This window comes from Lissotriton vulgaris, chromosome 4_1, assembly GCF_964263255.1.
Source record: "Lissotriton vulgaris chromosome 4_1, aLisVul1.2, whole genome shotgun sequence".
Lineage (NCBI taxonomy): Eukaryota > Metazoa > Chordata > Amphibia > Caudata > Salamandridae > Lissotriton > Lissotriton vulgaris.
In genome coordinates this window covers 1,991,790,594-1,991,810,131 of record NC_141691.1, presented here as the reverse complement: position 1 = coordinate 1,991,810,131, position 19,538 = coordinate 1,991,790,594, and the positions used below count along the sequence as shown (strand labels likewise).

Sequence of the window (19,538 nt, the reverse complement as noted above, 5' to 3'; positions counted from 1 at the left end):
CAGGCACTGTGAGAAACCATCAATGACTTTAGAGTCAATCTCAAAAGTTCCCAATCGTGGTGCATAAAAAACAGTGCATATAATAGTCCACGAATAAGAGCCCTGGAGTTGAGGCTGAAGAGTTTCTCACAGTGCCTGTCAGTAAGCCTGGGTGTAGTTCGCGGAGTTTTGCTACGCGGAACTCCGATAACTTACAAAAAAACTCTGCGATGTTCCGGAAGTGGCGAAGTGTAGTGCAAACTAAAAAAAACTCTGCTGCACTACGTGAAGCAGAGTTTTCTTTACTCCGCGAGCCCCACGGAGCACGGAGTGCAGAAAACTCTGCAAACTCTGTGAACAGAGCGGAGTTCACTGCTCAAGCCTACCTGTAAGTGGGTCGAAAAGTTAATAAAAATGTTAAAAATAAAATGTTTACTTACGCACTGGCTCCCATCCTCTGCTCCTCGGTGTTCTCCAGTCCGTCCAGGCGCTAGGTCCCAGAGCCAACTCCTGTAAACAAATCAGATGCTGCTTTCATGCTGTGAATAATATCAACCAGCATGACAGAAGCACCAGGATTGATTACAGTGACTGGGTCCGAGCTCCTTTGGGCACAGGAGGATTGTGTCTGCTCTCCACCTGGCTGTGTAACACAGCTTGAGTTGGAAATTTAAAGTGCGCATGTCGGGCTGGCTGTTGCAAGACAGCCGACCAAACCAAGATGTGCACTTCAGACTGAAGTGGCCACCACTCCTCCCTGATGCAAATCAGCAGCAATTGCCCCGCCCTAACACTCGGCTAGGGCTGGCAGTAAAAAAAATAAAAAAACGGTAATAAAATAATTTTACTACCCTATTTTTTTACATGTTTGCTCTGCTCCCGCCCGAAGGGAGGAGCCGCCACTCTTTGCTCAGACAAAAACTGTCTTTCTTTGTTAAACCTTTAATGAGTGTTAACAAAACTTTTGCATGTCTATGCCACACTGGCACACCTAAACAGTTTTGAGAAGAGGGCCCATAATATGACTCTAGGAGTTCATCAAGTCTATGCTCACAGTAATGATCATCAAGAAAGCTAAGAGACAATGGGGTGACTGATTTACTGAAGAATGACTGAATGTATTCAAGTGGAAAAGATCAGTCTGAGCAATCTTGTTGGTCCTCAAATGATAACCTAAATACTGGACCAAAAGAATAAACTGGATTTATTAAAATTAAAACACTTTGTGAACTCAACTAAATGCTTACATGTAATGTTGCCATCGGAATTCTCAAGACACTTCCTCAGAAACTAAACCAAGAAAGACAGCAGTGGCACAATGGCAGAAAATGAACTTTGCTATAATTAGACGTCTGGCATAATAAAAGTCGGGCAGTATTTAGATCCCTACCATATAAGAATCCAATAGAAGCAAGCTAAGATGTTAAATCAAGATAGGAATTAACTCTCAGTAAGGGAGATTAATTACAGTGGTTTCATCTGTTCAATTCTGAGATTAATACAAATATCAAAATATTAGATAAAAGACAATCAAAGAAATTAGATATAGGGGAGCACACTGCAAAATGCAATGACCTCACAATAAACATCCTACAGAAGGGGGGCCAGTTGGAAGCTGTGGACGCACAGACACACAAATACAGAGCAAGATGTGAAGATCTGGAGAGCTGGACTCATTGAGCCAACATCAGAATTTAGATTTGAAGAAATTTAGGAACTGCTCAGGTCTTGAAACCTGCATTACATAACTTTTCACTAACACATCTCCAAGACCTGGAGGTGAAGGACATGGTGCCCGTGGAGAGAATTGAGGAGCAAAGTCATGCTTTGGCCCAACCTCATTCATGAAAATGTAAAGAGAAGATAATAGATGCAATGAAAGAAAGAGGAGGTAATGTTCAAGGAATGTAATATCCATCTATACTAAGACCTCTCTCGGGTGACACTAATGAGAGGGTATGTTCTTTGCACCATTGCTCATAAAATACAGGATAGATCGATTTCAATGGCAGGATCCCCTCTCATCCTTACTTAAAATCATGACGGTCACGAGCCATGCAAGGCTAAATTACCCAGGGGAGTTTTGCTCTCAAGATTTCGACTCATAGCCCATATCACAGCTCTGGAATACTGTAAGAGGAAAAGCAAAGACGAGAGTAGAGACTCCAGCACCTCCCCACCAATGAGAAAAGCTTAACATGAACACAAACGATTAGTACTTACCTGCTTTAACAACACTGACTATTCGGATTGATAAAATCCTGGACTGGTTGGGAATTCTCCAGCACTAGACCTCAGTTGAGGTATAAAGTGAACTATGATTATAAACTGAGCTAAAGGACATACGCTCTGGATGGTGTGAAAATTATGTTACTTAGAATAATATTGGTGGAGGGTCTCTGGGGTCCTTGACCTAGGGTGGCATGGCTGGGGGAAGCGGCATGGTGAATCAGTATCTACTGGTATTTGGTAAAACATCCTTAGGAGAGGGAATTTGCAGAACTGTTTTCATGTACAATGTGAGGTTGATACTCTGATTAATTGGAAGCAACATTTCATTACTAAAGAAGCGTGGGATATGGCTTCAGTGGTTAATATTGACAACAGTTACAATACTTGCATCTAATACACTGCGAGAAACCTTTTTTTAAACACTGCCAGCACCCATGGGGCCCTTGTCGCCTTTTATATCAGTCATATCCATAGAAACTGTTACATACAGCATCAGGAAATATTCCGCGGATATAAATTGGCATGGACACCTTTAAACTATTAACATTTGCTGAAGACACGTTGAAGCCCTTTACACCTAAGGGTACAAAAATCCAGAAAATGCCTAGCTTTAAAATAAAAATAAAGAAATCTGAAATGTTCAATCTGACAATTTCTGAGCTGGCTGGACCTACAAAAACTAAAATTCATATTCCAACACAGATGAGCACACTTCAGTAAACGCCGAAGGATCCAACGGGCACTACTCTTCCATGGCCTATATGCTGCTAACTACCCCATGCTCTCAACATAAGGAGCATCTTCCTGGAATGGGAGGACCAACGCTTTCAACTATCAGTTGCAGAAATCTTTTTAAATGAGCCACAACTACTTCACTGATTTGAGACTCTCCGAAAGATTACCTTAAGAGACATTGGAACACTGCAGGCCCACGAAACAGGTTTTATTTGAAATACAGAGTGTAGCCTTTAAGCAGATGACAGTTCAATCCTGACGGGAGCAAGCAGTTTCGAACTTACCGTACTATCATTAAGAAGCACAGCTGAAAATCTGGCAGAATGAAGCAAGTTGAATACTACCAAACAATGGTCTGGATAAAGATGCTGATTTATGGGTGAAAGTGCCCTTACTCGTCACTTATAAGATTGTCCATAATAGTTTCAGGTTTTGGAAAACAGACTGAAAAAGAACTAAACTGTGTGCCGTGTCCCAACGTGTCCAAAGCACTTAGGGGTCTAGTCACAAAAACATTTTGGACTCGGTAAATGAGTACAACTCTAGAACTCCTTATGTATTCTTATAGGAACAAGGCTCAAATCCCTCGAAAATGGAAATATTCAGGGAATACTAATATAAAATGAGTACAAGCAGGAAAGGACTGTGCCTTCTTGCACTTTTACTTTCAGGGAGTTGAATGTGTTGAGGTTGAGTCACAAAGGCATGTCAGAGTACATCGCAGTCGTCTTTTTATTTCAACAGTGTTTTCCTTTGTATTTTTCCGATTATTGATTAGCGTCGAACAGATTTGCTTTACATTGACTGCTTCATTTGGTACATACAACTTTTGTTATAGATCTACTTATATTTACTGGTCAACTTTGAATGCTCTATATGCATGACGATGGCTTGAGGTTGTAATAAAATTAAATGTGGAAAAGAGGGTGAAGGAAAGCCATACAATACATACGCATTTGTTTAGAAATTGATCCTGATGCACTTTTGTATTTGCTGCACGGTCCTTCAATTGGAGAAGTGCTTTTGTGGCCTATATCATGCTTGGAGGTGGAGTCCTTGGAAAAGATGTTCTAATGAAAAGGTGCCGAGAGAGTCGCTTGAATATTACAGCTCTGTCTGCAGTGCTGAGATGGATTTGAGTTTGCAGTTTCAGGGATGCTAATGAAGTGTTGAAGCCAAAATAAGGAATAGTGTACTTACTTGAGTTCATAGAATCTTGTGGGGTCACTATTTAGTATGTCTGATATCTTTAGTGGGGACTAGATGGTTGATCTGTGAGCAGCTAAAGAGTGTTTAAATGTATTACTTTTTAAAGTAGTAGTATTGAATCCTTGAAGGAAGCAGTAGTACTGAGGGCAACACAGCACTGCATGTTTAAGAATGATGGAAGTATATCTTCAGAAGTATGATCTCACATATAGTGGGTTGCATTGGTCTAATATTATGTTCCAAATAAGAGGGCAATTAGAGTAGCTCAAGGGAAGAAAACTAAAGAAGTCCTAACTCTTTCCTCTTAAAACCACAGATCTTTCGCAAAAAAGAGAACGTGTCACTGAGCTTTCTCCAGCTCTGCCCCGAAGATCTGGAACTCCCTCCCCCGAAAGTACGCAGAATCTCCTCCACGGTTACTTTCAAATTGGAAGCTAAAAGATACCTTATGAACAAGTACTTACCTGAAGTGGGTTTGGATTGTCTGCTCTAAGGCATTGGACTTACAACCTTAAGACCTGCACTGGGTGCTACTCTTCTTTAATCTATCATTTGCTCCCCTCTTAGCTCGCTATAGACTAGTTATTGTATTATTCTCTATTGACCCCTTTTGTTTTGTAACTGTTCTGTTTGGTATTCTTATTTGATGCCGGTACTGCATTTATTACCTTCCTTCCCTCCAAACGTAAAGCGCTCTGAAATCCTTCGGGATCATGTTCGCGCTATATAAAACTTTATAAATAAATAACACTACAGAAAACCGTACTCATGCAGTACTAGTTTCCGTACTCTGGGATCCACCCAGTAAAGATATATGCTGCCTGCATTCACAAAAGTTTACTATCTCGTCAGTATTCACGAAAGAGCCAACTAGTGTGTGAAGATGTGGCCCCTCTTAGCACCAGAATGGCCATTAGTACAATGCAAGACAATGAGGAAAGGTGTACGATGACTTCATGGTGATGGTCCTGACCCCTAGAGGATACAGCTTGGATAAAGGGGGGCAACAGTGCGTAATTTGTTTTTTTTCAAAGTGCCATGGCCCTCGTAAGGAGGCCACTGCAGCTTGCCCCACAAATTGCCCCTGCAAGGACTGCCAGTGACATCACCAACACAACTACTAACCATCACTCGCTTTAAAGTGTGACAATTCCAGACCAAAAAGCTATCAAAACAGCCTGGGCGGTAGGTATTAGTCATGTATTATTGTGTTTTGAATTATTAAACGGCTGTTCTCCTTTTAAATGAAATGAATTCGTACTGGTATAGCGCACTTATACCCTGAGGCGTCTTGGTGCTGTACGCATACTGCTGTGGAACCCTTCCTGGCTTTTCCCTGTGAAATGCCCGCTCCTGGGCACCCCCAAGGTGAAGCCAGGCATCCCAGCGCTGTTGGGGTCGTTCTGGAGATTAAGCAAGCTATTGCCCAGAGTGGAACCCATGATTAGAATAGGCACCAAGGCGGGAATTATCAGGTCCGAGGAAATTGAGCCCAAATCCCGCCGAGGCGAGAATTGATGCCCGGTCCCGGGCCAGACTTCTGCATCAGGGTCTGCCGCTCTAACCATTGAGCCACACTTCTCTAAATTCGACTGACAGTGCCACCATGTGCAGACTGCCATAACTGTTGGTGCTGAAAATGAAGTGTAGTATCAATAATGGACTGACTCAGTAGTGTTTAGGGAGACTCAGTGTGTACGTCTGTTGGCAAACCTATTGGTTTGGTTGTTAAGCCCTCACCCACCAACCTAGTTGGTGGCATGCTTAATCATCGGGCCCACCACAGTGACACCGAATGTGTCCCGGGTGTGCTTCGACTCCAGATTACTGAGGAGCTGGTATACTTGCTGAGTGTGCATGTGTGTGTGGGGGGGGGGGGGGGGAGGGGGTGAAAGTGATTTTAAAAGCTATGCAGTGGGTCCCAGTTCCAGAGGGTATATGGATAACTTTAATATCTGGGCCCCTGCTAGCAGATGTATCACTTTCACACCCCCCACACATGCACACTCAGCAATAATACCAGTTCCTCAGTAATCTGGAGTCGAAGCACACCCGGGACACATTCGGTGTCACTGTGATGGGCCCGATGATGAAGCATGCCACCAACTAGGTTGGTGGGTGAGGGCTTAACAACCAAACCAATAGGTTTGCCAACAGACGTACACACTGAGTCTCCCTAAACACAACTGAGTCAGTCCATTATTGATACTACATATAAACCAGGGGATCCGGACTGGCTTATCCAGTCCTCTCTCTCATTTTTGATTTGCTGCTGAAAATGAAGTGTCAGTGCCGAGCACCGAAAACCACTGGCTCAAATTAAGCACTGGGTGGCCAGCAGAAAGAAAGGGCTACATTAGGAAAAGAAAATGTTTTCAAACAGCTAGAAGACTTTATGACATTCTAAAAAACAATTATGTTATGTCCCATGAATAGACTTTTAATAACATATTGTGTTACTAGAATTCAATACAAACATGTTACAATTAGTTACAAATAGTTGCTACTGCTTAAGTGATTATAGTCAACAAACCTTGCAATGTAGCGGGTAGGCGTTGCGGATCTGCTTGAAGAGGTTGGGGAAATGTAACTGGAGTTGTTTGGAGAAGAATCGTAGCGTCCTGTAAAAAGAAAAAGAAAACAGAAGTTACGAACAACATTTCACCCTCAGAAAACCCTCCTGACTTTTAAATCGTTCAACATTTGTGATGCCCCACTCAGGGCACAAGTCCTATAAAAAGAAGAGGGGGGACTGACCAAGTTAGGCAGTATGCAAGTGACATCATGGCGCGTGCCAACACAGCGCATGACATCACGATGCGTTACATCCCACATGGCATCACAGGAAGTGACCTCATTGGAAGACTCTGCATTAGGATGAGTCGTGCTATAAAAGAAATTAAATAGTGCTATTTATATTGTTATTTGTGTAAATACTGGGACAGGCCAACCCAACTGACATTTGTACAGTGCACACGCACACATATACAGGGACTGAAAAAAGTAAAATGCATGCATGTCTTAAGTATCTGTGAAGAGATACCAAGCTGTGTGCCTTTGTTCCCTCTCCTGTGCATTGGTTCCAGGCCGCCTCCCGTCTGATAATCGAAAGGAGGCCTGATGGCCCCTTTACTTCGGCCTGTATCTTTCGCACTTTTGGAGGTGTAAAAAAAGCCCCCTAACTGCCTGCACGTTGCTGCTGAGAATAAAAAGCAGACACCGTGCAGGAGCTGCTGAACGTGTCCCGGTGTGTCTGAAAATGACACCAGGACAAGTTCTACATATTTCTGAGGGGCACAACTTCTTGGCAGGTGGGACAGCGTCCACCCTTTGAAAATAGTGGGTGGATGCCGTGTACCCCCGACTCTTGCCATGGCCTTACTTCCCAACGGGTCATACTGAACGAACCAGTAAGTGTGGGTGGGGGAGCAGGCTGAACAGGTGGGTTTAGGGGGCATCCATGAGTGGGGGTCACATACAAGACAAATGGGGATCAACACGGCATTTGGAGCAATAACGGGTGCGAATGATCCATGTAAGATGGAGTCGAAGAGATACCCTTGACTAGAGCATCTGGCTGCAGCCAAGCAGACCACTAGTAAACACTGCCTAGGTTATCGTTTTCTTGACAAAGGAGACAGGGAACTGCTACAACGAACTGTTTTTGTCCCATGTCTTAAGGGTGAGTGCCTTGGATTAGCTGCTTTTAGATAAAGTACTGGTGGTGGAGCAGAAAACCTTTACTGAGATCCAGGAGGTGGTCAGTTGGTTGATAGTGAAATACTTATGACGTTTGGTCAGACTTTTCACTCTGACAGTGTCATGGCAGTGAAAATAAAGCATTGGTAAGGCACATTGGTATCGCGTAGAAAATGCTTTTTGGCAGCCGCATTTGGCTTTGCCAATGCCGGATGCTTTTATAATGAGCTGGAATTTGCAAAGCTGGTAGCAAAGACTGGGCATCTTAAAACTATAAAAAATAATTTATTTCAAACATTGTTTTCTATACTGTCAGGATGGCTGCCATGTTGTGTGATGCAGGATCCGCCTGAAAGCATAGAAGACGCTGTATTCTGTACCTTCTATGCTCTCAAGTCAGCTGCCAGGCTGCACTGTGATGAGTCGGGCTGTGCTGGGAGTCCAGCTCTTGCAGGTAGTGGACCCACTGGTGGGATCATCTTCTCTACGATCTGTGGAGGTGGTCTTTTCTGCTACTTTTTAAAAGCAGACTACGCATATTTATTTTAGTTCCTAGTCATGTTGCGGTTCTGTGCCAGGTTTGGCGAGCCTTGGATTCGGTGTTTGATGGCCCCTCGTTAACGGGGGAGGGGAGGTGCCTTTTAATCCCTATGACAAATATTTAGTATATCTGATGAAGGGAATCCCTTGATGGTGGCTCGGGTGTCCTTCCTTTCTCTGTGATCCCAACAAATTGAATCCGCTCCTGGTCGGGGAGTCGTATGTCTGTTTGCTCACAATGCTCAATTTAAACTTGAAGTGACAAAATGAAGCTAGGTTACCAATTCCAAGCTATGTGATGATTATGTCAGATTATTACCGATGCCAGAAGACATCCCTTATAACCACTGTTTGGGAACTGAGCCCAGCGAGTGCACCAAGATTTCTGGTCTCATTGCTCTGTATGTGATTCCTACTTTCTAGAAGACTGCAAAGAGTACGGTATAATATTCCCTGCATCTGATTCTCAACTGGCACGCATACATCCAAACACCTAATATGTGGAAGACGACAGCACTGCGTTTAAGCATCTAGTAAGTACAAGTTACTTTTCTAGTCCCTGCTGCACTATTAGTCCATTGCCTCTCTTCCCCCATGCTAGGTGTCAGAGTTGTCTTACAGGCCCCTTTCAGTAGGACATTCAGTGAATTAGGATTGTCTCTCCTTTTCAGAATCGTACATGTTTTTGTGAAGAGAAGGCAATGCTTTAGAAATACTTTTCTTTTTAGGTCGAGGTAATATCCGGTCTGCCAAAGGCAGAACCGGAAGTACCGAGATCTTATGTTGCTTAGATGGCTATTTCTCCCGCCTCCTCTTTTTGCCTCTCCTCTACTGGCTGGCTCCCTAAACGGAGGCCAGCCATTGGAGGAGAGAGCCGTCCCTCCTAATAGGCTCCGTCTTTTTCAGATTCGGGGGTGTGTTCCTTGCTGTTCTTTCCACTTTTTTTCCACGCCTTCTTTGAACAGCAGAACACGCCCCCGAAGCCGAACAACTTTTGAAGCTTCCATCCGCCATTTTATATGTGTCGTCTGGCCGTGAGGATCTGCTTGCTATTTTCCTGCATGGACCCCTTTGTCCGTCGTGGCAGGTAACTTATTTATTTTATGTTCGGATGTTTGCAGCTGCAATAAAACACTGGCACCGTAATCCCTGCCGCAGGCGCAAGGGTCACACCATTAGAAACTCCCTCGTGTTCACAGCCGAGGGCCCGGGAATTCTGTCCATGCACCGCTGACGTCACCACCCTGGGCCGCGCTGGTATTGGCCCTGCGCTTTAAGGTTTCCCTGCTCGTCAGTGAAAGGCCGCGCTGTTACTGGGCGCCGGCGCGAGGGGCAGGAGCGTCATCCTGAGAGCCCCAGGGGCCTCCATGACTTATTCATGCTCGGCAAAGCACAGGCTGCGGGTGATAAATTGCTGTTAAGCAACACTGGGGCCTTTCAAACGGGTTAATACATTTACCAGGCCATGGGGACTGCTATCGGCGGGGTGGGCGATAATGAGGGAATGTGCTGAGAGGGGAGATAAGATGACGCTGCATGCAGGGCGAGAGGCCGGGCTCGGCGTCTTCTCTTTCGAGGCCCCCCACCCTCACACGTCACTTCTCCTAACCTCTCCCTTCCACCCCTCCTCAAGATCTAGTCACGTGCGTTTGCCCGCTTTCACTCACAAGCGCCCATTTCGTAACAGTCATTTGTTTCCTCTTTTCGTCTCCTACGCATTACCCCCCTACGTCCTTCCATAGCCACGGAAAATATGTCACTGGCTTTTACGTTATACCTTGCGACTTTTCTCTTTCCCCTTCATCTGCTCTGTTTCCATATGTTCCTTTTCTTTCCACCGTTCTACCGTTCCTTCTCTTTCCTCCCGTTTCTCCTACTTCCTTCCGTCTCTGCTCCTCCACCCCTGCTCTCTCTTCAGCCCGCCTTCCTGGTTCTCTTCCTGGGCCCTCAATCCAGTCATGTCTCGCCTCAGCTCTCTTTCCTCCTTGCTTCCCTCTTCCTGCCGCTCCTCTGCACCCTCTGTCTCTCCACTAAGTTTTATTTAAGGTCTGGCCTGGACACAGCTTTAGCTGCCTACCTAGCCCCTTGCATTAAGCAGAATAATTGAATTGCGTAGATATATATACACACAGAGGGGGGTTGAATCCGCGCTTTTCATCTATTAGGCTGTTACACTGTCATTCATAATTTTCAACTGCCACCACCGAATATAAAATTGGGCAAGGGGCGGGCTGGGCTGCCCACTTCAGCCATTGTCTCTTTTCACTGTGAATGACGCATTTTTCCTAATCACCGATGTACATTTGCCTGTAAAGTAGAACACTTCACTGCCACCGGTGGGGTAAATCTCACCTTTTACCCCCACAAAAAAATATATTTATGTTTTTACTCCCAAACCTTCAAATTCGATTGCATTTGATGGTAAAAAAAAAAAAAATACTAAAAAGACTACACTGTTGCCAAGGCCAGGCGTATATGTGCTGATGCTCCGCTTATTTGTACACTTTGCTCCCCACGCCTGTCTGTTCCCTATTCACTCACGTTGGCATGTGCCCCTTCTCTTCCCCCACAGTGCTTCTCACTCCCTCCTGTGTGTGTGTGTGTGTGGCTGTGTGTGTGGCTGTGTGTGTGGCTCTGTCTGTGTGTGTGGCTCTGTCTGTGTGTGTGTGTGTGTGTGTCTCTGTGTGTGTGGCTGTGTGTGTGTGGCTCTGTGTGTATATGTGTGCGGGTGGCTTTGTGTGTGTGGCTCTGTGTGGGTGTAAATGCAATAGGTCATGCATTTGCGAGCGATTAAGCTATTGGCATTGTAAATGACAATGCCATTAATTTAACGATTAGGCTATTGGCAATGTAAATGACAATGCCATTTATTTATGATTTTTTTTAAAAAATGTCATGAGCAATGCCAATAGCTCTACCTTTAATAATACAGGGACCATTGCATTGTAAATGCTGGTTTTACTTGAGTCTTGTCGAGTTCATGGGTTTTGTCTCCCTACCGTCCTTCAGTTACGTCCCCTGCGGCTGAAAGGGCATGGCCTCCATAAGTTAGATGCAAGAATGGACCTTTGGAATAAGGCAGTGCATACTTAAGACACTTATTCTTGCTATGTATGGTTGCCCATCCCGAGGGCACTATTTGTTGATTGATCCCTGCATTCCGAGATGTTATTCTATTAGGGATCTTCCTTCCCTAAGATGTATACATCTGCATGTGATCAATTTGAAGGCTTTCCCTGCCACCTTTTTCAAACAGATATCTTTCTGTTGCATTGCATAGTGGGGCGCATGGGCTTCATCCCATGCTTCATCCCTGGTCTTCTGTAGGCATTGTTGGGCTTCATCTCATGTCTTCTGTAGGCATTGTTGGGCTTCATCCCATTTCTTCTGTAGGCATTGTTCGGCGTCATCCTATGTCTTCTGTAGGCCTTGTCGGGCTTCATCCCATGTCTTCTGTAGGCATTGTTGGGCGTCATCCCATGTCTTCTGTAGGCGTTGTTGGGCCTCATCTGTAGGCATTGTCGGGCTTCATCCCATGTCTTCTGTAGACATTGTTGGGCTTCATCCCATGTCTTCTGTAGGCATTGTTGGGCGTCATCCTATGTCTTCTGTAGGCCTTGTCGGGCTTCATCCCATGTCTTCTGTAGGCATTGTTGGGCTTCATCCCATGTCTTCTGTAGGCATAGTTGGGTGTCATCCCATGTCCTCTGTAGGCATTGTTGGGCGTCATCCCATGTCTTCTGTAGGCATTGTTGGGCGTCATCCCATGTCTTCTGTAGGCATTGTTGGGCTTCATCCCATGTCTTCTGTAGGCATTCTTGGGATTCATCCCATGTCTTCTAGAGGCATTGTTGTGCATCATCCCATGTCTTTTGTAGGCATTGTTGGGTTTCATCCCATGTCTTCTGTAGGCATTGTTGGGTTTCATCCCATGTCTTCTGTAGGCATTGTTGGGCTTCATCCCATGTCTTTTGTAGGCATTGTTGGACTTCATCCCATGTCTTTTGTAGGCATTGTTGCGCTTCATCCCATGTCTCTGTAGGCATTGTTGGTCTTCATCCCATGTCTTCTGTAGGCATTGTTGGGCATCAACCCATGTCTTCTGTAGGCATTGTCGGGCTTCATCCCTTGTCTTCTGTAGGCATTGTTGGGCTTCATCCCATGTCTTCTGTAGGCATTGTTGGACTTCATCCCATGTCTTTTGTAGGCATTGTTGCGCTTCATCCCATGTCTTCTGTAGGCATTGTTGGGCTTCATCCCATGTCTTCTGTAGGCATTGTTGGGCGTCATCCCATGTATGACTAGAAGGATTATGGGAGTGAGAACCACCTAGCCAGACACAAGGATGGAAAACTATTCTTTTGGGATTCTATGTTCTTGAATCTTTGTAAAGGTGTTGGTTGGTTGCTGTTACACACTGCATGTGCACGTGTATACTTCGAGGACTGTGTTTCGCTCACACGACGGCTACTAAAGGTGTGCTAAGGCTACTTTCATTGAAACTGCTTTACCTCTGCACGCCTGCCCTCTAGGCTGTGAGGAGGCCTGAAGAGGGCTTGTAGGGTTGCCAGATCTGGAAGTCAATGCACATTGTGAGGGTTGAGACATATTTGGAGATTGCTCTGCTTTAGAAACTGTGCTATGTAAAGAAGCTCCTGTCCCCTCCTGTTTTGAGAGTAATGGAAAGAAGACGTAGGCTTACTTTGTGGCTTTGCTGTGTAAAGGCATCGAGCATTCAGGTTTATCTTCTTCTTTTTCGAGGACGCTCCTCATTCCTTGAGGGCAAGTAATGCTCACAAGACCAGCATCCCTACTTGCTGCACACTCCAATAGTGCTGCGCTATGGGGTCAAACACCTGATACAAAAGGGTGGGGCTTTATCAATAAAGAACCGGACCTTCCAGGTGAATGAGTACATGTATATGGTGCATGCATCATGCAATGATCGATTTCAAGAATGGTAGACCGACAAACCTGAGCACCTACCCATGCGGGCACCTGTGAACTCAACAACATAAAAAGATAATCTATATTATCTAATTCATTTATTTTGTTATTTAATAGCATTTTACTTTTAGGTGTTTATGTGCTGGCTCTATTTTTTTATTTTATGAGATCAATTTTAATGTTTTTACAAATTGTTTTGCATTTATATTTTACATTAAAATATTGTTAAATGTTGTTAAACACAGTAATTACTTTATTAACTGTTCTTGTACTTTCCCTCAGTGGGGGAGAGGTGCACCAACAATACTCAGGGTAACTTAACACTTGTAAAATCAGTCTTAAGTGACTCCACCCCCTCACTGGAGGGTATGGAGACATATAAATCTACAAAGTGTAATCCTTTGGGAAATAGAGAGTTACACCTAGGCGTAGAAGTAAATGTACACATAAGTAAATCCACACACATAAATTTACCTTTGTGATTCGAGCCACTGTTCACCGAGTGTATAATAGTGTATAATATTTTTGGTCGAACAAAAACAGAGTCACAACCAATGTCCCCCCTAATTTTTAGATCTCGCCTGAGCCAGCGCATGCGCTGCTCTGTCGATTCTTTTAGTTAGTGGGCTTCAAAAATCCGACCACACGCTTTTTGTATGGCCTCGGGCGTGCGGTCACGCTCACAGTTACGCGCACAGGCGCGATCTGGCTTTCCTTGCATCGCTTGCGGGCACCCTTACAGAGTGCAATCACTTTCATGGCAGCGTCACTTTCACGGCCGCACGGCCAATGCTTGTTTTTCTGTGCTTGCCACTGAGATGCCAGGAAGTGCAGCTAGAAGGAGAATCGCCCCACTGTTCCAAGGCTTCGAGCCCACGGTGGGCCCTGCCACGCGCATTGATCGTTTATTACAATGATTAGCCTCCTTCATAACTTCGGGGACAAAGCAGCGCTTGTCAGCGAGCCTCGTCTGTGGCTGTGTATTTGCATGGATCCCCTTTAGAACGCAGCGCTGTTCAACCAACTGAAAGGCGCCGCGTCGCCTCTCCAATGGAAGACTGCGTGCTATACAAATGCTAATTTTTAACAACAATGTATTCATTTTTGAGGCGTTCAGGCATCTTTTCTCGCTTGAATCTTCAGGTAATTCATGTTGGATTTTCTGCCAGCTCGGGCCAAGAGAACACAAAGGGCGCAAACTGCACCGAGGTGAGGCCGTTGCAGGCTGACCAATGCACTCATTCATAAAATCACCTTTCAGGTCACTCAAACCACCGGTCTGTTATTGCCTGCATACATTCATCCATCTAATCAGCCGTCCTTTCAAAACTATCGAACAGTCTGTCCATTCTTCCTTCCTCCCTCATATGTCCACGCGCCTGTTGGTCCATCCGTCCATACACCCACCCACCTCTTAATTCATTGAAACTATCTTACAATCAGCTGTTCATTCGCCCAACTCAATCGGTCAACCATCCATTCGCCTACAATTACCTGTCAGTTACTCCATCCATGTATGCATTCAACCAACCATGCACTCATCCTTCCAACCATGCATATACATCCATGCAGCCAACCGTCTCTCATTGTTCCATCCGTGCATCTATTCTCCATACACCCAGCTGTCATTCACACTATTCCGCCACAGATCCATACTTTGACATGTAGTGACTTCTATACCAAGGCTGTAAGGCGCAGCATTATACCAGTTCTTATTTTGTAAAACAAGCATTGGCATAGCCAATAGGTCTCGCCTTTGGGGCTTTATAAGTATTTTGTTATGCAGCACAATATCCTTGGTGCAACAACATCAACTGTTGCATGGCTAAACACATATAAAGTCCCAAAGGGCGAGACCTAATCTGGCATAATCCAATGCTTGTTTTCCTCTGTGTGCGAAAGTGTAAGGTCTCTGTGCACTGCAGCAAAGACTATGTACGTCAAAAAAACGACTATGCATGCAATAGTTACATAGGGTTCCAGTTTAGGCCAAACAGGAATTTGATCATGTGTTTATTTATTAGCATTATTTACACTAAATGGGTTTATATAAAAACATTGCGAGTTCTCATTTTGTGATTCAGTTTTTCCCTGGCATTCATACTGCACAAAGGGTGGAGGTGGGTGGACTACAAAATTCATGGGGAGGAACTTGCCAGAGAAAGTAGCAGGTGCAGTAACACCAGGGCCGAAAGGCCTGAGGGGCCCCTGAGAGCAGATTATTTCTGTATTTAACCATTCAAACAGAGGCCAAGGGGCCTATTTTCTTCCTTGCACTAGTGCCCATGCCATTCTGTCTATGTCACTGGTGTTGTGCATCAGTGTAAATTCCTCTGGTTTTTTAAGATAATGATAGCAACAAAATTAACAATAATGCTAACCATCTGAAAAATGTAACTATTGCCTCTCAGTACAAACCGGAGAAAAACAAGTTGGCTGGAGGGAAGGAGATGGCACGCCTGTCTCTCCTGTACTTCTTAAGGAATGTGGAAATTATGCAGACAGAGTTCAACACAAAGCACCGACATTTGCAGTTAAACAGCGGTGACCAATATATATCCATTTAGTAGCTGATTGCACAAAGTAAAACCAGAAAACTTGAGACTAATCCCAGCTTCCTCGCTTAACTAAACTGGGTGACCTTAGGCAAATATTTTATTTCAGCAATCTTCCATTTCCTTTATTATTGCCTATGAAAGTATATTCACATATGTGAGTTAAGAATATGAGGCATAAAAAACGTTTTGGGTTTCATTTGTTATACTATGTTTTTTTTTTTATATAGCGCAAACTAGACCCGAAGGTATAAGAGCACTTTACATGAGCACCATTGCGTTACAGATGGACACATTCATTTTTGTTAGGCACGGGGAGATTGAGTGATTTGACCAAAATCACAGGCTGTTGGGTGTCCCTGCCGAGACTCGAACCCGGTTCCTCAGCTTCGAGGTTGACTTCCCAAGCTGTTAGGTCAAATTCTCTCCCCAATGTTGCTCTCTCTATAAGACTATAAGAATGTGGGCCACATACAGTGTGCACATTACAAAATGCCTCTTAGTTCACAACTGTTTTTGCCATGACCAGAGGAATGGTTCTAAGTTCATGCTTAAAAAATCTAATTTCTAAGGTGTTCCTCTAGGTGCAGCGATATTATTTCATGTATTAACATCAAAGACCCTGCATGTTAGGGATAAGAGCTTTTTTGAATTTAAAGAGACTTTATCATATTTAGGTGATGTGCGTTGCATGATTTACATGGTGTGCATTTCAGCGCTCAGCCCGGAAACCATGCCAAACATTAACGAGAGTTTGAGGTTTTAGCATTGGAAATGACAATGCCTTTTATATATATGTGCTGCTTTGAAAAACACATTCATAAAAGGCATTATCATAATTTACAATGCCAATAGCTTAAAATCTCGCAACTGCGAAACCTATGGCATTGAAAATGCTTGTGAAAACTTTGCTTCAAGGACTAGCCTGTTTTCATACCTCTAATTCAAAATAGAAACTACAGCTACAAAGCGGGGTACTTGAGAATGGAACTTCAGCTCTGGACAAATAAATCTGTAGCGATCACAAACCGTGAGCCTCCTGCTCCCAGAATTGCCAGGGTGGTGTTGCTGGAGCAGCAGGGAGACACTGAACTCTTAGTGCTGTCAAAATAGTACAGTGTTTAAGCAGGATTTCTCAGAGGGAGTTCTGTACGCGTCAAAAGTCGTCGTCATTCTTCTGCACATGTGTGTTCAAAGTAGGCTCTCGGCATTTTCTGATTCTTTCACTCGCTCGAAGAGTAGGGAAGTACTCGAGGGTTTTGTCTGAAATATTCCTCTGCTTTCGTCAGCACTACTTTCTAACAAACAGCGACCACCGACTTACTCGTGGTTGCATATGAGGTGCAAGGGCGGTTCGAATCATATAATTCCACTGAATATGGCGGTCAAGTCAGGCAGCGATGGGCAGGCTGAATGAAGTGCTTTAAGGGAAACATCTCTAGCGTTTCCCCATAAAGAGTCCACAGAATAGTAACCTGTTTGTGAAATGTTAAAACAGAAGCCTTAGAATATTGTTACGTATCTACAACATTTTGTCCAAATTAAGTTAAATATGGGACTTGCCAAAATAAAGCAGAAGCGAAAAATAATTGATGTTCCTAAGAGCATTGGTCAAATGTGCTCATCCAGTTCAGGTTTTTCTTTTGCGTTTTGGTATGTGTAGTCCTTTTTCAACTAATCACTAGAATGTAAACAAACATTTGTAATACAATAGGTCTCGCATTTGCGAGATTTTAAGCTATTGGCATTGTAAATGACAATGCCTTTTATTTACGTGTTTTAAAAAGCAACACATATAAAAGGCATAGTTATTTACAATGTCAATAGCTCAAACTCTTACAAATGCGAGACCTATTGCATTGCAAATGCTTGTTATCACTCCACGAGTGCAACAAGTGCCAGGAAACAGCAAACACCCTCTCTGCAGGAATATCAGCTACCAATGCCCAGGGCACAGACTTCAAAGAAAACATCACCAGGGTGCCGAACAATGACAATTAGTGCTGGGCAATAAAACCTAGTTCTTCAAAGGTGCACCTCCACCTCCAAATCTAACGCAGCAAGTGGTATGTGCAGAAACCACTTGCTACTGCAGTTCTGACCCTTGGCAGCCCCACACACTGCCGTGGAAGAGGAAAGTTAAACTGCTGCTCTTCCACCTCTCTTACTGTTAGTGAACATTTTTGCGCTGCTCGCTTTTAAAAGCGGTACAAAAGGGGGTGGTGATGGACGGAGCATCTGAACCAATCAAACACTCACACCCAGTCAACAAATCTGGGATTAATCCATCACCGTTCTTTAGCCCACTCTGCCACCGCAGTTCAGACATGGCCATATGCAAATCAGTCTGACCCTGTGCCTCATGGGAACAGTACAGCCCGAACTGCCAAGCCATGCCTTCCTTGGAACGGAAACAGGCTTCCGAGGACGGTTTCTGGCATTTCAGCTGTCTTCAGCCCGGCTTGCTTGAATTCAGTGGCAAGCCGGGCTGTTGACTGGGTGTGAGTGTTTGATTGGTTCAGATGCTCCGTCCATCACCACCCCTTTTTGTACCGCTTTGTTCGCCATAAGTTGGCAGGGTATGCTCGGACGTGAGTCCCTTGCTCACTTTGCCACTGGATTCAAGCAAGCCGGGCTGAAGACGGCTAAAACTGGTGTGGTAGAGTGGGCTAAAGAACGGTGATGGATTAAACCCAGATCTATTGACTGGGTGTGAGTGTTTGATTGGTTAAGATGCTCTGTCCATCACCACCCCGTTTTGTACCGCTTTTAAAAGCAGCAGCTGCAAACGGTTTCTCTTGCATGTGCGATGTGTTTGGTTATTCTCACGATGTTGTGTGAAGTGTGAGTGCTTCATAATAGTTATTGCGCGCTCCGGGAGGTTAGGGTGCGCGCAGACTACGGTAAACACTGGTCACAACTATTTTTCACTATTTGTTAAGTACTGACTAGCAAGGAGTTCAGCGTGGTGAACTGAGGCGAGAAAAGGAACTATATATGGTGAGATGAGAGGGGTACTTATTTGGGTGGAGCCAAAACCCACTCTGCATTTTCAGGTTGAGGCTAGAGGCAGTGCGCATGCGCTGCTCTGCGAGGCATGCTGTAATGTCTCTGGAAAGTTAGAAGACACCCACTACACGCCCACCACTTGTGATTGGTTACTTGGTCCACCTTTGGAAATTCCATAGTTTTGGTTGTGGATAGAGTACATTTGTCCCGCTTTGTGGCTGTTTTGTTTCCGCCCTGGCGTTTGCCGCTCCTGAATGGATCCTTTCGAAACGGGCCATATGTTTTGGTACCCGCACTACTTTTTCTTTTGCCTCTGCTTCTTTAGTAATTTCCTGTTGTCTGTTACTTTCCTCCCGCCCCTGTTGTCCTTGTTCACTTTGCTCCTGCCTCCCTCCCCTTGTCAGTATTCCCTTTACTCCTACCCCTCCCCCTCTGTCTGTGTTGTCTGTTTCCCCCGCCCCCTCTCGTTCTCCTTATTCCCTTTGTTATCACCCCCTCCCCCTTGTCCATGTTGTCTTTTTCCCCACCCTCCCTCCCGTTGCCCCTGTTCCCTTTGCTCCTGCTTCCTCCCTCGTTGTCCATGTTGTTGTTCTTCCCGCCCTTCTCGCGTGCTCAACCGTCACCCGCACAGCC

General features: G+C 44.7%; 1 protein-coding gene across 1 annotated transcript in view; it reads right to left on the bottom strand.

Moving 5' to 3' along the window:
• ZC3H3 (zinc finger CCCH-type containing 3) overlaps positions 1-19,538 on the bottom strand; it is a 1,776,692-nt gene that overhangs the window by 523,905 nt on the left and 1,233,249 nt on the right. The window contains exon 6 of the mRNA XM_086966317.1: positions 6,689-6,776. Within this exon, the coding sequence (XP_086822443.1) occupies positions 6,689-6,776 (88 nt within the window). The remainder of the gene's footprint in view (positions 1-6,688; positions 6,777-19,538) is intronic.